At 32.2% G+C, this 20,741-nt stretch overlaps 2 protein-coding genes and 1 long non-coding RNA gene across 4 annotated transcripts; 1 reads left to right on the top strand and 2 right to left on the bottom strand.

Moving 5' to 3' along the window:
• The first annotated feature begins 5,640 nt into the window (after positions 1-5,640).
• LOC111713662 (uncharacterized) lies at positions 5,641-13,985 on the top strand. Of its 2 annotated transcripts, none has more exons than XM_023488587.1 (12): positions 5,641-5,703; positions 7,463-7,572; positions 7,773-7,793; positions 7,921-7,961; positions 8,652-8,748; positions 9,436-9,459; positions 9,998-10,055; positions 10,573-10,612; positions 10,706-10,724; positions 11,090-11,174; positions 12,028-12,114; positions 13,758-13,985. In XM_023488587.1, exons 1-12 carry the CDS (start codon positions 5,645-5,647, stop codon positions 13,807-13,809), a joined length of 693 nt encoding a protein of 230 aa, XP_023344355.1. In that variant the 5' UTR covers positions 5,641-5,644; the 3' UTR covers positions 13,810-13,985. The 2 variants fall into 2 exon arrangements, with proteins under 2 accessions (XP_023344355.1, XP_023344354.1); XM_023488586.1 differs by having other exon boundaries at positions 7,460-7,572.
• Positions 13,986-14,078: 93 nt separating this feature from the next.
• On the bottom strand, positions 14,079-15,458 carry LOC111713664 (uncharacterized). The gene is made up of 2 exons (XR_002767764.1): positions 15,397-15,458; positions 14,079-14,592 (listed from the first exon to the last, which is right to left on the bottom strand). It is a non-coding gene; the product is annotated as an uncharacterized LOC111713664 (long non-coding RNA).
• A 712-nt stretch (positions 15,459-16,170) lies between these two features.
• Positions 16,171-20,385, bottom strand: LOC111713663 (uncharacterized). Its single transcript, XM_023488588.1, has 5 exons — positions 20,316-20,385; positions 19,783-19,839; positions 16,813-16,902; positions 16,531-16,669; positions 16,171-16,455 (listed from the first exon to the last, which is right to left on the bottom strand). Exons 2-5 carry the CDS (start codon positions 19,808-19,810, stop codon positions 16,284-16,286), a joined length of 429 nt encoding a protein of 142 aa, XP_023344356.1. The 5' UTR covers positions 19,811-19,839; positions 20,316-20,385; the 3' UTR covers positions 16,171-16,283.
• Between the last annotated feature and the right edge of the window lie 356 nt (positions 20,386-20,741).

The raw sequence follows: 20,741 nt of genomic DNA, 5'->3' as shown, positions 1-20,741 counted from the left end.
AAATAAAAAACATAAATAAAAAAATTTAAATCATATGTAGAAATAAATAAAAAATATTAAATTTTATTTGTACACATCCCTTCAATGTAAAAAATACTTAGATATACATGTGTAAATATTCATATTGATGCATATGGTGCATTGGAAATTTTACAAAAGAAATTTCATAGACAATACCTTTCATATAAGATAAAGTGCACCATAGACAATATATTTCATAAACATAGACAATACCTTTCAATGATATAGTGCACCATAGACAATATATTTCATAAACATAGACAATACCTTTCATATATGATATAGTGCACCATAGAAAAAATATTCCATAAACATATACAATACCTTTCATATATGATATAGTGCACCATAGACAAGATATTTCATAAACATATACAATACCTTTCATATATGATATAGTGCACCATAGACAAGATATTTCATAAACATATACAATACCTTTCATATATGATAAAGTACGCCATAGAAAAGATATTTCATAAACATAGACAATACCTTTCATATATGATATAGTGCACCATAGACAAGATATTTCATAAACATAGACAATCCCTTTCATTTATGATATAGTGCACCATAGACAAGATATTTCATAAACATAGACAATATCTTTCATATATGATATAGTACACCATAGACAAAATATTTCATTAACATAGACAATACCTTTCATTTATGATATAGTGCACCATAGACAAGATATTTCATAAACATATACAATACCTTTCATATATGATATAGTGCACCATAGACAAGATATTTCATAAACATAGACAATATCTTTCATATATGATATAGTACACCATAGACAAGATATTTCATTAACATAGACAATACCTTTCATATATGACATAGTGCACCATAGACAAGATATTTCATAAATGTAGACAATACCTTTCATATATGATATAGTGCACTATAGACAAGATATTTTATAAACATAGACAATACCTTTCATATGTGATATAGTGCACCATAGACAAGATATTTCATAAACATAGACAATACCTTTCATATATGATATTATATTATTTATTATATTATTTATTGTATTATTTGTAAAATAACCGGTTGACAAATAAATGCTGCAATTTATTTCAAAGCTCAAAGACGATCTTCAAGTAGTAACTAAGCAGTCATGTTTAGTGGGACACTCTGTATATCATATCTATTTCCTTCCTTCACTAAAGTATGTATTATGCGGGAAATTTTAATATTTATGATGATAAGCAGAATACACGTAAGAAGCAAAATTCAAGGTTGAGGTTAGGGGGACGGGGGGCAATTAAAACGTTTAAAATCTGCTATAAAAGGATGAGATGAGACTAATGATTTTTAAGAATTCAATCAGTTTTTGTGACCTCCTAGCTCCTCTAGTTTTGTGACCTCCTAGCTCCTCTGGTTTTGTGACCTCCTAGCTCCTCTAGTTTTGTGACCTCCTAGCTCCTCTGGTTTTGTGACCTCCTAGCTCCTCTGGTTTTTAATGTACGCAAAGCATGAGAAAAGCAATTTTATCTGAGATGTAATTTAAAGAATTTGAGCCGCGGTTTAAATCCACCAAAATCCGCCAAAATCCGCCAAAACCCGGTTTAAATTTAGCGCCGGTTTAAATCTTAAAACATTTGATACAATTTTAAGTGGAACCAACCATATTTAAGCCGCGGCTTAAATTTAAACCACCGCTAAAATTCTTCAAATTAGGCCACTGGTCGGTTATTTATTAGAAATACAAAACATTTTCTTCAATAATTAGCTCAGTAATAAGAATAGGAAATAGTCCTACGAACACATATTGAGGGATTTTAACGGATGCATAGTAAAACTATATGTTACAAGATCATATTCACTTAAAGATTACTTTGATGTCGTCTTCGTAATTCCATAGTTTTCTGGTCCTAACTGTAGTCTTAAACTTAGAATAGGACCAAATACAGCCAATTTCTTGCCCTTTTTGGCCTCAGAAATTCGAGAGAGAAAAAACATCATCGTTTGTGAAATTTTGTCGTCAGTCCGCCCTAAAAGTAAGTTTGTCTGTTTTCCCGGATTTTTCGTGAAATTGCTAAAAGATGTCGCCTGATGTTCATAGAGCATGAACTTCCTTCATTTCAAGGTTCACTTTTATTCTCATATTTTCATTTTTATTCAGATTAAAAAATCTTAAACAATTGACTCGTTAGGGCGGTATGTTAAAGAGACTGTCAACATAATTCCAAGAGTTTTATATAATACCATTTACACCTTTATTTGAGAAACAAAGATGAAGTTGTCGTTATTTCATGTAATATATCATAACTAGCTGAAGTGCCTGGCGTTGCCCGTGGGAAAAAAATTGAATTTTGAAAAAAAAATTTGACTCAATCGGTTCAGCCGTTTTGACATTTATTGGATACAAACAAACAGATACCCAAACAGACAAGCAAAGTATATATTTGTAACAAATATTGTAGCAAACCCTATATATATCTAACCTAAACATACCTAGATATATTACGTTGTACATTGTCTGTAAATCTAAATGCACTTGTAAATAGCTACGCAAAACTTGTGTCGCAATTAACCACATTAGCTACGTCTGTACTGTATTGTGATTAGCTTAACTACGCTTGTATATAACGTCGTAAAACTTGTAACTGACGTGCAAGATAGAACCCAAAATGTATTCAGTTGGAAAATATTCCGCTTTGATTACAGTGTGAGAGTAATTCTTCTTGGTTAGCAAACGAGAAGTGTTCTGAATCGCTCTCTTGAAAGATAAAGATAGATCTGGAATTCATACAGATAAAGTCATGTCCATGGATTGACATTGATAGTAAAGCATTATTGAACTGAATAGCTCTTATGCCTCATAAATCATAACAAGAAGGAACGAGTATTAATACAGATAAAGTCGTGTCTGGATTAACATTGATAGTAAAATATTATTGAACTAAATGGCTCTTATGCCTGTCAATTGTAATGAGAGGGAACGAGTATTAATACAGATAAAGTTGTGTCTGGATTGACATGGATAGTAAAGTTTTGTTGAACTAAATAGCTCTTATGCCTCGTCAATCATAACGAGATGGAACGAGTATTAATACAGATAAAGTTGTGTCCGGATTGACATTGATAGTGGTATTGGTGGAACCTTGAGTTCCTGATTGAGTTGTACCTGGATTGATACAGCTCTCAAAGACTTTTTGGCATTTAAATGGAGAGTCTCTTGAAATTGCGACACAGTCTCTTTGAGAAAATTGATCACCTCTAGCAGCTCATTGATCTAAAAAGGAATATAAAATACAAATTTAAGTTTTACTTGTTTCCAGGGTATTATTTAATTAAAAAACAGAAGGATTAACAATTTGTTTAAACAAAGTCTCTAACAGAGTTTTTGGGAGGAATATGAACACCAATGTTTTGAGTCAAATTCTAAATTCTTGAATAAAGAATAAAATTTGAACCTTCCTTTACCATCTACCCCTACCCTCATAAACCTACCTCCTACCTCCTACCCACTACTACCCCCACTATCTACCCCTACCCTCACTAACCTACCTCCTACCTCCTACCCAATACTACCCCCACCATCTACCCCTACCTCCCTCTCTTGACAAACATCTACCCTTCAACACATCACTAGTATCGACACCTGGGGGCACTTGATCCTTGACAGATACATTCTACACAATATATATATATATATATACAATATATAATATATATATATAATGGTGTTCCAATATTCATATCAAATCAAACTAAAGAAAATTCAGGTAAGATTGGAATCCAATATGTTTTCAATCATAGCTATAATTATTGAAGAGCTTTTGAGACCGAGAGTGTTTTTTATTTCTAATATGTAACCAGAGGCCGAATTTAAAGAATTTAAGCCGCGACTTAAATTTAAGCCGTGGCTCAAATATGGTTGGTTTCACTTAAAATTGTATTTAATTTTTCAAGATTTAAGCCGGCGCTCAATTGAAACCGGTTTTAGGGGATTTGAGACGCAGCTTAAATTCATTAAATTCGGACTCCGAAAAATTTGTTTTTCTTATGCTGGAGCTATGCGAGGTCGCTTAGTTTTACCAGTAATACATTATAGTGTTTCAACTTAACAGTTTGTTTAGTTATTTTTGAACTAGATAATGTAACCCTTTATTTTGTATTTATTGGTATGTCCGATTCACAATTGCAACCTAAAAACTTGATGAGGAATGACCTAAATATCCTAATTTTAAAGCTAAAAATTGAGTGCTAAATTTTTCATGGTAGTGTATATTTGAGTTCAAAATCAAACAACTTTTTGTAAAACACAATTGGAAATGTGCATTAAAAATGACAATAATACCTCAGATATAATTTTGGGACACCCCATGGTCTGCCCCATACATAGAGCATATCTAAACGTAATTCTATGCCTATAAAGCATACACCTATGTTAATATATTACGCATAAAGAAATAAAAATATCATTCTGTAGCCCTAGAAAAATTAATCATATTTTGCGTAGCATAATATTATTTTATATATATATAATAAAGCTCTTTGCTCATATATCTATACTAGCTGAAGTGCCCGCCGTTTTCCGGGAACTTTTGAAAGAAAAAAAGCGAATCTTGAAAAAAGAAATCCATTTTTTTTAAAAGTCGCATTTTTTTAGCCTATGTTGTAATAGGTTCCCTCAAAAAAATTAAAACGGATTTGACATTTTTTTAAACCCAAGGGTTACACTGATAGGGTTTCCAACGAAATTTTAGTTGAACGAAATTCGTGAAAATGAAAGAATTTTGATATACTTTCGACAAAGTTTTCGACCTCATTTTCACGAAAATTTCGTCCATTTTTGCGAAATTTTTGTTCAATTTTCGTTCGGTAAAATTGATTCTTTTTTTCGTCCAGAAAATTGTTGGATTTCGGACGGAGTTTCTGGTGAGGCCCCCCAAGGGTAAATGTGTCGCACATTTTCATGTTATTTAATAGATAAGGTAAATTACATAGCAATTAATCCCAGGAGAATACTTTCTTAATAGAGGAGGTCGTTGTTTACAAAATAAAGGATAGGGTAAGGTGGAGGACAGTCAAGTGGGGAGTCTGTGTTTAAAAAAAATCAGAAATACTTAATAACTTTTTTATTGATTAAGCTACAGACCAAAACTTTATAGATTTGAAAAGCCCTTGAGAAATGTAATAATATGTGTCATATGTTCATATTTTTCAAAATAAAAAATAATTATCATAAACATTTTTCTTAAACTTATTTAAAATCCTCTCTTGCACCCCATAACTATCAAAGTTAGAGGTCATGTATCACACTCCCCTATCTCAGCTCGTAAGGGCAAAATCATAGGGGGGGGGGCAATAGGAAGATGAAGATCTGAAAGTTTAAAGTTGGCTTTTTTATCTTGAAAATAGTTCGTGAATGTTATATTCAATAATTTGGCAAATAAAAAGGGGAAAAGTTTAAAATTTCGCGAAAATAGGTTGTTAAAAATTTTTGCTTTTGCGATGAAAAAAAGATTTATAACAAAAGGTCGAAAATTTTCGAGAAATTCGCGAAAATTTTCGTTCACTTTTTCGTTCCCTGAACAATATTTTCGCTGCTTAGATTTGATATTTGATATTTGATATTCTTTCAGAAAAAAATATGACTCAAGAATTTCTACTCATCTTTATAATATCCAGCTCACATGCTTTCACGTTAAGGAAATCATACATATTCATATTCAAACTTTAGAAATGAAACTGATCATTAAATGTTTAAAGCTGAAGGTTTAAAGTCAATAAATCTCTTTCAATTTTGAAGAAGCCGATCACAATTGTCTTGAATAAAACATTTTTAAATTAAAAAAACCTTAAACATGTTTGTCTTCTTTTTTGAGATCTAGATATTTATTATCTCCGTATCGAGATTATTTAAATTGTACAAAAAAATTTACATGGATTAAATAAGACAGTTTTACATCAAACTCGTTTACATATATTTTGTGAGAATTATATAGGAGTTAATTTACGGATACATTTTTAAATAAAAATTTGGTATCAATGCTACTTAGATTATGCAAAACATACGAATTGAGAATTGTACCAATGAAGTGGTGGAACATTAAATGCATAAAATGGGTTGTTGACGAGACAGGTTTAGGTGGATTGAATAAAAATATTTTACAACCAAATCGTTTATATATAATTTGAGCAAGTTATGTAGAATCAGTTTGCGTATACATTTTACATTTTTAAGGAAAAGTTGGTATCGAGGCTACATACACTATGTAAAAACATACAGATTGAGAGCTCTACCAACGAAGTACATTGATGGTTCTTCGTTGGTGTGGCTGCATATTATTTTAACTATGTAGTCTTGAAGTTATATAACCGACGTAAGAAATATAACCGACGTAACCGATACAGTGGTTTTCAAAATATTCTGGAAAAATAACGGGAATTCTAAGTAGATTAAATTTTGATAAAATATTTAAATATTATAATGTTATTATAGCTAATTATCCATCCTTCAAAAGTTTATTAACAAAGATCCTCACTCCTGTATGCCTAGTCCATTAGCGCCTGATCCAATCAGGGTTCAGTCATGTGTTTGTTGTCTATTTTGAACCAATAGAAATAGTATGGCGGTAACATCTATAATCTTTCTATCTGTCTCATTATCCAATCAGAGTTATGAATCCTTCAATCAGCGCTGTCAGTAAATGGAAATATTTACTTATAAAACTATGGTGTCCTTGAGACCTGTAAAATGACTGCAATTTAAATTGACTGTTCATTTATAAATGATATGTCCGATTCCCGTCAGTACATTTTTACTGATCTTCTCTTTGAAAATTGATTGTTTTTTCTTTAAAGTGACTTGCGTATTTCTGCTTTACGGAGGAACATACGGAGGAAGTTGTCAAAATCACAGATTTTTCAATCTTGAAATAAGAAGATATCTTCCATATTACTTATCAGATAATAAATTAAAGGGCAAATTGGATGGTGTATTTCTGGACCTGCGCCCATTCGTCCTACTGCCCATTTGACCTACTAGCACGTGGTTTTACAGCTGCTAGATGGACTTCTGGCCACAGCGCCCGGCACTCTAGCCTGTCCTAGCCGCGGCTTTCGGCCCCCTAGCCTGTCCGAGCTGCAGCGCTTAGCCCAGAAATGCTCCAAATCTAATACAAATAATACAAAATAAACAGATGTCGTAGGTCAGATTTGCAGTATAGCGGATGGGCAATAGAACGGATGGACTGTAAATCGGTCATTTCCCTTTTTTTAAATGAAAAGTCAGTTGAAATTACAACATAGTCCTTTAACTTTTAAAAAACATGTTTTGAATATTTAAGCCATTTTCTCATTGAAAACTCTTTCAAAATTGAAATAACAATTTTTTCGAGGCAAATGCCAATTGCCCAGGTCGTCTATAATTGTATACAAACTTAATTATGTATTTTTTGCGCAGCAGTGAAGAGAAACTAGCGCGGCATTGGGTTCAGCCACCACAGTTTAACAATCAATCAATCAAGCATCTTATTAATCACAATCTTTTCAAGAACTTTTTAAAGATAGACGGAGGTAAACACGGACAAGGCAAGACAAGACAAGACAAGAAAAGAAAAGACAAGACAAGAAAAGAAAAGACAAGACAAGAAAAGAAAAGACAAGACAAGACAAGAAAAGACAAGACAAGACAAGACAAGACAAGACAAGACAAGACACTGTTAACATTTTTTTCAATAATTTTAAAAAATTTATGAAAACAATATTTTTATCAGGAACTGAAGATTTATCACATGGTATTAAATACAACATTTTCTAAGAAAACATTTACTTTTATTACTTGGTATTCCAAGCTCATTAATTTTGTTATTTCTCATAAAATGTGGAGGTTTTTTTAAATGTTGTATTTTATAATGTAACCAGAAATATCAGCTGTTCTGTCCCAATTGGAAATCAATTGTGAGGTATATATTCGATTTTATTGAATTATTTTAATCTTAAGAAACCCTTTCAGTAAGTTTTCTGTTACACGGTTACCCACAAAGGATGAACTTTTAATGACGACCTAAAATCTAGCAAATATGTATGAATGAATTGGCAAATTATGAAACAAGTTTACAGTACAGTCGTCTCTGAAGTTTCATTCTTTTTGAGTAAGCCTGTACATTCCATAACTATGTACATTATTTATAGGATAATGCAACCTATAAGATGCCAATTGTACTGTTGTACACTATGTACAATGTACATTAATGTACAATATTAATTATCCATGATACAAAATAAATGCTAATAGTTTACTATCTACTGTACATACAACTAAGAATATACATTATTCTTCAATAGAGGATAGATAGAACTACAGACTACAGGTTTGAATATACCGTACAATGTACATGATATAGAAGCAAACTGATTACAAATGTTGTACAAGTAAAGTTGGTACAACTTATAGAGGACTAAATATACAACTAAGCTGTTCTGTGGATAGAAATATACTGTACAACATGATTTAGAAAACAAATAATTACATATGTTTAGGATAGTACAACCTATAGAGAACTAAATGTATACAACTAAGCTGTCAGCCCGGAATATATTGTAAAATGAACTTGATATAGAAACCAACTATTATTGCATATGTACATGTATAGGATAGTACAACGTATAGAGGACTAAATGTACAACTAAGCTGTCCTGCGGACCGAAATATACTGTACAACTGCTATTGTCTGAAGAAAAACAAACAAGGTAATATTTTTATTTATTTTTAGAAACAGGCAAATAGAATTCTATTTTCATAAATAGTTAATACAGGGAGGGAAGCCAGTTTGTGAAATTTAAAAATCTGATTTTCCCACATATCTTTGCAACCCAATATCGTAGACCTTAGATATTTCAAAGTATAAACTCTGTCGTTACATCCATTAAGCGTGGACATTTAGTGAGATTTAAAATTGATTTTGACTTGATTTTTTTGCTAAGCACATTATTAAAGCAAAAAAAAAATGAAATCAGTAAATTTTGAAATTAACGAAATTGTTAATGCTAAATGTTTATAATTGTATAAATATGTCAACTCAGCCTCTTCGCTTGATATTTATGTATTAAAGGGACTGTAAGCGTAATTTCAAGTTAACCTTCATGCAAAAGATGGGAATATCCGATTTACCCTTTAAGCTTGTTTTATCAAGTATAAATTAGAAATCCATGTTTTTATATCTTTCAACTGTTTACTTTCATCTACTGTTTCTCAGCAAAAGTAAGCATTTATTCCTTATAAGAAGAAATGAAGAATATCAGAATTAAACACTTTTGAGTTAGGAAAACAACAATATCTTCCACATTATTGATCAGATAAAGGTTTTAAGGGTATCGTTGTGAATCGGGAATTGACATTTTGGCGTGAAATTACAATTGCAATCTTGTTTTTTTCAGGACGGACTATATATAAAACAACAGGTATAGAACATTAGAACAATAAGAAAAAATATAGATTACAAATAACATTGTAATTTTGTTGAATTCATAACTTAAAGGGACTGTTTACGTAATCTCAACTTAAAGGGACTGTTTACGTAAATTCAAGTGACCCTTCTTTTATAAAGTGACATGTCCGCTCACAAAAAAATTAGCATAATTTGGATATCCATGCATTTAATGAAAATTTATTATTTCAATTGTGGTTCTTAATAAAATTGGCTTGTGGATTTTACAAGAAATTAAAACTTTTCAAACTTTGGGATTAATGCTGCAGACAACATGAGGGGAAATTGTCAGAATTTAACACGTTTCACGATAAAAACGACGTTATCTCCCTCATGGTAACTCTGATCAAGGTTTATGGGGTAATGTTGTAATGATATATGTCGCTTTTAAATAAAGAAGTCACTTGTAATTTTGTCTACAGTTCCTTTCATCTGTACAATTTTACTGTACCGTACTACACCATTATATGAGTATTATAACGTACTGCACTATTTATGTAAATATTACAAAGGAGAAACCACATTTGATGAATGTCATTGCGGACAAGTAGGAAAAAATGTTGTCACAAGGTAAATAATGAATAAATGAATAAATGAATAAATTAATAAATGAATAAGTGAATAAATGAATAAATGAATATACGAATAAATGAATAAATGAATAAATGAATAAATGAATTAATGAATAAATGAATAAATGAATAAATGAATAAATGAATAAATGAATAAATGAAAGAATGAATAAATTGATAAATGAATAAATGATAAATGAATAAATGAATAAATGAATAAATGAATAAATGAATAAATGAATAATTGAATAGGTGAATAAATGAATAAATGAATAAATGAATAAATGAATAAATGAATAAATGAATAAATGAATAAATGAATAAATGAATAATTGAATAGGTGAATAAATGAATAAATGAAAAAATGAATAAATGAATAAATGGATAAATGAATAAATGAATAGGTGAATAAATGAATAAATTAATAAATAAATAAAGGAAAGAATGAATAAATAAATAATATGAATAAATGAATAAATGAACAAATTAATAAATGAATAAATGAACTATTTTAGAATAACCTGCTGTAAGAACGTAGATGGATTTCAAACAAAGGAATTTTACATTTCCAAAAAAATAATTTTTTTATCGAAACTTTTTCCGAATTATTTACCAAAAAATAATCATGTAAAAGTTGATACTCTATAGGTAGTTCCACAATTGCAGGGTAAGTATACAAATAATTTTTTATAATCTCGGAGAGAACTCGGAATGTTTATGTCATTTTTGAACGGAAGACATTCGGTTTACACTTAGGGCTGGGCAAGTTTCGACTTTTTAAAAATCGTTTCTTTCCGTTCTAGAATGAGGGCCTTCAGCTAGATTGTTCCGTTCTTGTTCCGTTCTGAGTAGAAGAACGGTCATCCCGTTGCGTTCCATGTTTATTGGAACACCCTGTACATATCATTTTCAACATATTAACTTTATTAAAAAAATAGATATCGTGCAAAGCTGTCCTAATACGTCACATTAAAATCTCCAAATCTCCTTAGTTCTAATTGCATGATGTATGGTTTGTTTATTTACAAACAGCTGAACTGGTGTACTGTACGGCAACCCACCCTGTACAAACAACTAAGCGGTCTTTAAAGTCAACTGTACGCTGCGGAAATAACAGGTACAATGTACACAGGCGAGTTTATTAAGGCTATGATACTGGATAGAGTCTTGATGCACTCTAATGTACGGGAAATGTTGTCTTCAGCAATGGGCACTCAAATTCTTCAAATGACGTCACTGATTATTGGCGTAGGATTAAGTGACAACGTTGTTGGTGGGAGGGGGAAGGATTTTTCCACTTGTCAGCTGTAAACGAAGACGACATCTTCCATTTGGAGCGCATCCAGAGCATCTAATCTTGGATACAAGCTTGTTAGGGGTAATGGGACGTGACATTTAATATCTGGGACATTTTATGAACCTCCCCCCATATCTTTATTTACAGAAATCCGACTGCAATTTTTGAAAAGAAAGTTCATAGAAACGGCATTACGGTTTTGCTGTGTCTTTGAATCAATATATATAGTTGATTATTACCTACAGAAATTCATATATTTATTCTTTTTCTTACATAAATGGTTCTCTTCAGCTGTACACATTTAATCTTATTCGACTTACAAATCATTTGAATGCCAAAGAATGTATTCAACCTTCAGATTGTCACTTTAAGATCGTTTTTAAAGTCACATACTCTGTAGGTAACCCTGCATATATACATTATAATTCTTTCTGTCCTTAAAAGCGACTACAGAAAAATACAAGATAATAAAACCTAAACCTAACCTTCTGATCCATATACCTAGCATTCTCAATCATGAAGGTTGTTATAAAACCATAATCTTTGTGGATAACCCTCTAATACCTTTATATAGTTCTTCTTAATTTACCCCAACACTTCAAAAAAAACATTAGTAGAAGATGGTGTTGGGGGGGGTATTTTCAGGAGAATACATCGTTAACTATTATTGCAGCATCCTGACCCGATGCTTCTGCATCTTTCCGTACGGGATGCGCCAGCTCGGAGTTATTGAGGGGTCAACCTGTACCTGTCCAGACAGGTAGAATTCTTAGAAACATTTTTTGTTGTTTTGCTACAGGGTGTCCCAATAAACATGAAACGTATAAGTGACGACTTCTATTTCATCTTTGTTTAACGCGGCATTATTACGTGATTACAAGTTAAGTATCCAAATTAAAGATATAAACGTCTAAAACTATACAAATTTTGCACATTCAGTAATGACGAAAGTATTGAAATATCTGTTCAAAATTAAAAAAACAATAATTTTTTTAATCTTTAATTTCTCAGTTAATTTGAAAGATACAAAACAGGCAGACCGCCTTTTGAAAAGCGCACAAGACGCAAAATTTGTATTTGATTTACACTTATTTCATCAATTATCTGCAATTTAAAGTTTATTGAGACACTCTGTAGGGTGAAAAGTTTTTAATTTCGACAATTTCTTCCATTGTTTCTGAAGTGAATCGCTCAAGTCATTCAATAGAGGAACCACAATTGAAAATAATCAATGTTTCAAAGAGAAAATGTTTAATGTCTCAATGTACTATATTCAATGTTCAATAATTCCTTAATATTTCACAACAGTTCAACCATTTTTGTTTAAGTATCACATATTAAAAGTTCCATCAGTTTTTAAGACAGGACCGACTTTGAAGAGTCGCAACTACTAAGGCTTTTATTTGTACTTCTCTAACTTTCTTCTGTCTTTTTGTAGCCTTAAACATGTACATTTTAGAATGTAAAACACTTGTTTTTACCTTTATAGATCAAAGAAGTAATTAGCAAAATTCTTATCGATTTTTGCTGGAGAGCTTGCAACCTTTAAATCATATTTTTATATTTGTAATTATGGGACAACTCTCGTTAGAGTTTTTGTTGTACTAATCCACGGCTACAAATAATTTTTTTAATGAGTTGAGTTAAAGGGAGTGACCGGCTATGTAAGGTAGTTAAACTGAGTATGCAGTGTTATGGAAAACTTCTTTCGGATTCATTTGAGACATATAAAACCTTTTAAAGATATGCAACTCTTGAGTTTGAGCTCAAATTCGACGTTCAAAACTCCTACTGTGCGGGTGGATACGTTTACAGAATAAGTTTTTTTTTTAAATTATTAAATAAAGACATTGAAAAAGAAATTAAAAAGTATACAGTAACCTAATTAGATGGTTAAGAACATATTTTTCTAAAGAAATTTGTCAATAAATCAATGCTAAAAGCGATTATTTCGTTTTTATTATTATATTGAATATCTTATTTTCTTTAAATTTATTCGCAGATTTCTTTAAATTCTTCAAATGTCGTCTTCTCAATAATAATTCTAGAAAATCTGCGAAAATCTTTGTGTATAATGAGAAACCGGAATAATGAGAAAATAGAAACTAGTAATTGAATAAGATTACTTACTTTCGATGATAAGATTAATTATTATTTTCTCAACATGTTCCTATACATGACGTCTGTTGTTTATTGCAGAACTTTTTTTTACATTTTAGGTCGTCGTTACTTAATAATTTTTAAAAAACTAATTCTGAAAGCGTATCCACCCCCGAATCCGAAAGAAGTTTTCCACAACACTGCATACTCAGTTCAACTACCTTACATAGCCGGTCACTCCCTTTAAATAAGTTGTTGAGATACTGTTTTTAATTTATGTCCCTTCAAATAAAATTATTTCAGGCGAACTAAACTAAGCCGAGCAGTGTGCTGTGGGTTGAGTCCAGACAAATAAACAATGTACATTGTGTACAAGATACAGTGGGACTCATAAAACTGTGGAATAAGGACTGTCTTGATTCATTAACATTTATTACAGATTTTCTAAATATCGTCTTCCACAATTTGTGGGTTCCACTGTACACTTCATGCTGTGAAAAGTATTCTCTCTAAATAAACAGTTATATTATTTATATTCTTTAACCAATCAGAAGAAAACAGTAATTATCTAGACAATGATGATAAAAAAGTTTTTTTTAAAGTAAAATCTGATTGCGTCAAAAGTGTTTTTTATTTTATTTCTTAAAACAATATTTCATAAAGGAGGGCGGAGGGCGGGCCTGCAAGGTGTAAGATCATAAATACTATTTGTCGTCTTCATTTTTAGAGTTTCTTTAGCCACAGAGCTGTTCCTCTCGTTGAAGTGAGTTTTTAAAATGTTCGAAGTAGTTGATGAGTTAGATGGGACACTGCGATATTTCCGCGTGTCTTCTGAAATGTCGTCTTTGATCGGCGGCCATTTTGGAAGCTTTCTTGGAAATGGTGGAGAATTTGTATCAATGCCTTTTCCGGAGTCCTGAAATGTCTTTTGACCGACATTTGGTGAACTTTGTTGTTATTGAAGAGTTTTTAGCTTTGAGTGGGGTTGTGATGCTTGATTTGTAAGACTTGAAGACTTTTGTGGGGATTTTTTCGGTTCTGTTAAACCAGGCTTTTGGACGATAAAGGGTTTAGGAGCTCTTCTTAAAGGTTGTGGATTGTACTCTCTCACCCCAGGAGAATTTGAACCACTTCGGATCTGAAAATAAAATTGGTAGATTTTATGCGCTGAAACCCGTGAAACTAATGAAACGACATTTAATCAGTTTATTGAGTATTTAATGGCTTTATAAAGAAAATAGTTCTACAAAAAGGTTGAAAATGCGCAATTGCTATGTTTCATCTTCAATGGACTATTTAATATCATAATGGGTCTAACATTCGTCTTTCTATTCCACAGTTTTATGGGTATAAATAATTAATATAACCTTAGAGTTATACTGTGGTCGGCGATTATATCAATATAGCGATAACGACTTTTATTTTAAAGTTTTGGTGTCTGACAATATTTTTTCAAAATACAAGCTTATAACCACAAGCAAACAAAGAGAAGCTGTTAATTGACAGCTTCTCCTTGTTTCCATGATTATGCGTATCCATGCTGTTTGAAAGCTTGCTAGAAATAAAAATTGAAATTGAAAGTTGTCTTCATTGTATTAATATATACGACGACAATCGTAATCTTTTAAAGTTAAATGGTAGATTATTTTTGCCTGATATTGCGCAAAAGTTGTACTCCTATTATGGTACATTGAGAACCATAAAACTCTGGAAAACTACTTTTAGACTCAAGTTTTAACTTTGAATAGTCCAATGAACATGAGACACAGAAAAGGTGTAGTGTAAACAGACCCATTTCACTTAATAAATGATTTAATAAGTTAGTAGCAAAACTATTTGCCTGATAACAACATAAAAATACACTTAATTATTGCCTTAATGTCGTCTTCCTATTCCATAGTTTTCTGGGTCCCCCTGTATTTTGAAATGGAAAATATAATACCTGTATAGCAGAAGAAGGTATATTTTATCTCTTGGCAAAAATATTTCTAATTCTCCATCCTGGGAATACAACAATTTTACTTGTCTGTCTGTTTGCTTGTGTCCAAAACCTGTCAAAGGGTTCGGTCAGATTAAAAAATGCTACTCGATAAAGGAATTGAGTATTTGCCACAAACTCAAACTTTATCTTTGAAACCTAATGGTATAAACCTTCGATAAGTTTTCTTTTTTTGATCTGTCAGAATTTATAGTTTAAAATATCCCAGGTCTATGATATCGGGTTGCAAAGATATCCCGATTCCAAAATCAGAGTTTGTGGCAAAAATTACCTTCGCAATAAGTTCTTGAATCTTGAATTGGCTGTAATTCAAGAGACACTGTAAAGACAGCAATACCCGAATCACAACAGTACCCTTGACACCTTTATCTGATCATTATATGCCATGTGGTCGTTTTTCTAGATTTAAAATTGTTTAATTCTAAAATTCCTTTGTTTATCTGCAGTAGAAATTCGCAAGTTACTTTTGTAAAGAAATTCCACAAATAAATCAGTACTGTTGTGAATCAGACATTGCCACCTTCGCATGGAGGGTCAGTTGAAATTACGCTTACAGTCCCTTACCTCCAGTTCTCAAATATCATTTATATGTTCTAAAACCAATAAACCCACTCAACAATTTAGGTTTTGTTTGTAACTTTTTATCAACTAATTGTGAAGATTATTTTTGAATTTAATAATTGAGTTTTTTTTAAAGATTCTTATTTATTTTTCTGCCTTTTCAGTTTCCACTGTTCTCCATTGTTTACTTTTTTGATTTGACAAGTTTCGACTAGAATACTCGTTTCCTTTTAATCTAGTCGGACTAGACACACTGCTGGATATAGATTTTAGTCTAAACGGGGCGGCTGACGCGGGGCTTGAAGCCCTGAGTTTAATTTGAGTTGAACCAGGCCAGAAGGAGGAGAGGGAGGAGGAGAATTAGGTCTACAAGGAGAAGGAGGAGATCTTGGAAGATATCTGGCGGGAGCTGAATTTCGTTGGATCGGTTTTAGTTCAATACTGAGACAAAAGTGGAATTTATTATTGATTATAGAATAAATAATTATTAAGTTTAATTAAATTTTAATAATCCACCTGCTTATATTCTTTGGTTCTATTTTCTCTGCCTTCAGAAATTTTTGATTTCTTCTCCAAAAGGGTTTGGCGCCATTTTTATTCTTTGGTTTGGTTTGGTTTTTGATGATTGGGTTGTTGACACAAGATGGCTGAGTTTCTAAACAGTTACTGGGTTTAAACACATTTGTTTTTTAGATATGATAAATTCACTCATGCCTTAACCGTATAGATGTTTACATGAGAAAGGTATTTGGGGCAGAGGAGAGAACATGAGTAGCATGTTAGGGTTAACAAGAATACCTGAATTTCTATTAGACGAATGATGAGGGAAAAATCTTCTTTTCTTTTTCCAATCCCATGTGAGTAGGCCACAGGTTAAACAGAATACAGCTAAATATACAGTGATACGTACAGAGTGCTGCAATATAAAGATGCAGTTCATAATATTCATGCCTTTATTTATGTCTCAGTACATAAATATAGTTTGTTATAGTTGCTTATTGGTTGCTTATTCGTTGTTTATTTGATTGCTTATTGGTTGCTTATTGGTTGGATATCGGTTGCCCTATTGGTTGCTTATTCATTATACCGTTAGATTTGTGTATTATAATTTTTAGATAACCTATAATTAGATGTATTATGTGTGTATTTATGATACTACTAATAAATCTTTCATACAATTTGCAATTTTGTTCTAAAAAAATTAGATAAAAAATGCTTTTATGTTTGCCAACGTAAAAATAAGTATTTTTGATACTTATGCATTAATTATAATTTACTCAAGCATTTACAATTTACAATTTACAATTTACAATTTACAAATTATTTTTGCCGACTTAAAAAAAATCATGGGTGATACATATGCATTTACAATTAAAAAATTATTTTTGTCGAATTAAAAAAAATCATGGGTGATACATATGCATTTACAATTTACAATTTACAAATTATTTTTGCCAACTTAAAAAATTCATGGGTGATACATATGCATTTACAATTTACAATTTACAAATTATTTTTGCCAACTTAAAAATAAATGTTGATGATACTTAGACACTAATGCATTTACAATTACATGTTAACAGTTTACAAAATATACTTATACTTGTTTATTTTTTAATCTATTTACCTATGAAATATCAATTTACAAAATGGTTGTAAATTTACAAATGACAAAGGAACATTTAACACATATACACTGGTCTCATATCGTGCCTGGTATCTGCTTATTGGTTGCTAATTTATTGCTTATTGATTGCTTATTGGTTGCTTATTGATTGCTTGATTGCTTATTAATTGCTCATTGATTGCTTATTAATTGCTTATTGATTGCATATTGGTTGCCTATTGGTTGCTTATTGATTGCTTTTTGGTTGCTAATTGGTTGCTTATTGGTTGCTTATTGGTTGCTTAATGATAGCCCTTTGATCGTTTATTGGTTGCTTAGCAGTTGCCCACTGGTTGCTTATTGCTTGCTGATTGGTTACTGATTGGTTGCTGATTGGTTGCTTATTGGTTGCTGACTCACTTTAAACTCCAACTTTAAGGCAGGAAGAACAAGTTGTAAAGTATTTACCAACTTTAAACTGAAAACGGGACAGTTCACCATTTACATCATCGAGTGAGATTATTGTGCATTGGTTTGCTTATAGATCCTGCCAAGCAAACATAACTGGATAGGTACCTTCCCAGCAAACATAACGGGATAGCTACCTTCCCAGCAAACATAACTGGATAGGTACCTTCCCAGCAAACGTAACAGGATAGGTACCTTCCCAGCAAACATAACGGGATAGGTACCTTCCCAGCAAACATAACTGGATAGGTACCTTCCCAGCAAACATAACGGGATAGCTACCTTCCCAGCAAACATAACGGGATAGGTACCTTCCCAGCAAACATAACGGGATAGGTACCTTCCCAGCAAACATAACTGGATAGGTTTAGCGACGGCTAAATAAAAGACAAAAGTCTATGGACAACTAACTATATTTTTCATATGAATAAACAAAGAAACAAGATAACTAATATGGCGACTGTTTATATATAACACATGAGTTTTGATCAGGTAACTACTTGCAGACATTACGGCGGAAAGTAGGACAACTTGTACGCAACATAGGTACCTTCCCAGCAAACATAACGGGATAGGTACCTTCCCAGCAAACATAACGGGATAGGTACCTTCCCAGCAAACATAACGGGATAGGTACCTTCCCAGCAAACATAACGGGATAGGTACCTTCCTAGCAAACATAACTGGATAGGTACCTTCCCAGCAAACATAACGGGATAGGTACCTTCCTAGCAAACATAACTGGATGAATACCTTCCCAGCAAACATAACGGGATAGGTACCTTCCCAGCAAACATAACTGGATAGGTTTAGCGACGGCTAAATAAAAGACAAAAGTCTATGAACAACTAACTATATTTTTCATATGAATAAACAAAGAAACAACAGCAAACATAACGGGATAAGTACCTTCCCAGCAAACATAAAAGGATAGGTACCTTCCCAGCAAACGAAACTAGATGAGTACTTCCCAGCAAACATAACTGGATAGGTACCTTCCCAGCAAAAATAACTGGATAGGTACCTTCCCAGCAAACATAACAGGATAGGTACCTTCCTAGCAAACATAACTGGATGAATACCTTATCAGCAAACATAACGGGATAGGTACCTTCCCAGCAAACATGACTGGATGAATACCTTCCCAGCAAACATAACTGGATGAGTACCTTCCAAGCAAACATAACTGAATGGGTACCTTCCCAGCAAACAGAACTGGATGGATACCTTCCAAGCAAATAGAACAGAGTTGGTACCTTCCCAGCAAACATAACTGGATTGGTACCTTCCCAGCAAACATAACTGAATGGGTATCTTCCCAGCGAACAGAATTGGATGTGTACCTTTCCAATAAACAGAACTAGATGGGTACCTTCCCCGCAAACATAACTGGGTTGATACCTTCCCCAGCAAACAGAACTGGGTTGGTGCCTTCCCCAGCAAACATAACTGGATGGTTAACTTCCCAGCAAACAGAACTGGGTGGGTACCTTTCCAATAAACAGAACTTGGTTGGTACCTTCCCCAGCAAACATAACTGGATGGGTACCTTCCCAGCAAACAGAACTGGATGGATACATTTCCATAAAACATAAGTAGATGGGTACCTAACCAGCAAATAGATTTGGGTGGGTAACTACCCAGCAAACAGAACTGGATAGATACCTTCCCAGCAAACAGAATTGGATGGTTACCTGTTAAAAACAGAAAAGGACAGACCATGTCAAAAGTGAAGAAGGTTGAGAATCTGTCTAAAAAACAAAAATTTTCTATGGAAAATCACAATCTACAGATATTGTTAAAATGGCCAAACATTTTGTGGGACCTCATATGGCCATGGTTTATGATCACGCAGGATTCAAATTCCATAAAAAAGCATTATTTAGGAAATATACAAAACAGAGTTGCTAGATATTTTTGTGGCATTGATTAATAATCTTTAAAACTGTATTCTCAAGATTTCTAATATTATATTAACAAAACATCAAAAACAAAAAACGATTCTAGTTAATATAACCTATTTCACAACTTGCAAAAAGCATTTGTGTTGTATGAAAAAACTTTCAGGCCTCTTAAAGAACCCAAAATTTTTGAAATTAAAGTTTAAAAAAAATGGATTTTAAGAACTTTTACTACAATTGTTTAGATAGAATATTATTCAGTTTTTATATAATATGCAGTGTTTTATATTATTTTATTCAAAATTGAAAAAAAAATCCCTTTTTACCTGGGCAAGTTTGTTTACTGTTTCTTTGGCATGGTCTAGCACTAGCATTCCAGTACCTAAGTAGGTATGTAGGTAGATAGGTAATTATGTAGGTAGATAGGCAGGTAGGTAGGTAGTAATGTAGTAAGGTAGGTAGGTATTAGGGTAGTTAAGTAGGTGGGTAGTTAGGTAGGTAATTAGGTAGTTAGTTAATTAAGTAATATACAGGCAACTATACATGAATTCAAGTACCTGGGAAAGTATAATATCTATGAAACACCAGAGTTGAGAAGTAAGAAGGTTTATGTAAAAGAAGGTGATATAGCAGTTATTGCTTAAAACTCCAGTAATTGCTGGAAACTGAATTCTTGTTTTTTTTTCTCATTCTAGTTTGTCAGGAAAATCTGGGTAAGATAATTTTAGATTCTTCGAAGGTTATTTGTCAAA

This window comes from Eurytemora carolleeae, unplaced genomic scaffold (assembly GCF_000591075.1).
Source record: "Eurytemora carolleeae unplaced genomic scaffold, Eaff_2.0 scaffold1451, whole genome shotgun sequence".
Classification (NCBI taxonomy): domain Eukaryota; kingdom Metazoa; phylum Arthropoda; class Copepoda; order Calanoida; family Temoridae; genus Eurytemora; species Eurytemora carolleeae.
The sequence above is the reverse complement of the archived record's forward strand: the minus strand, read 5'-3'. Positions and strand labels throughout refer to the sequence as shown.

Coding starts and splice junctions, on each gene's coding strand:
- LOC111713662 (XM_023488586.1), top strand. CDS start 5,645: ATGACTCAAGAATTTCTACTCATCTTTATAATATCCAGCTCACATGCT. Junction 7,794..7,920: donor AACTGAAGATTTATCACATG/GTATTAAATACA, acceptor TAATGTAACCAG/AAATATCAGCTGTTCTGTCC. Junction 8,749..9,435: donor TCTGAAGAAAAACAAACAAG/GTAATATTTTTA, acceptor TGTTTTTTTCAG/GACGGACTATATATAAAACA.
- LOC111713663 (XM_023488588.1), bottom strand. CDS start 19,810: ATGGTCTGTCCTTTTCTGTTTTTAACAG. Junction 16,670..16,812: donor TTCGTCTAATAGAAATTCAG/GTATTCTTGTTA, acceptor GTAACTGTTTAG/AAACTCAGCCATCTTGTGTC. Junction 16,456..16,530: donor GAACCAAAGAATATAAGCAG/GTGGATTATTAA, acceptor CTTTTGTCTCAG/TATTGAACTAAAACCGATCC.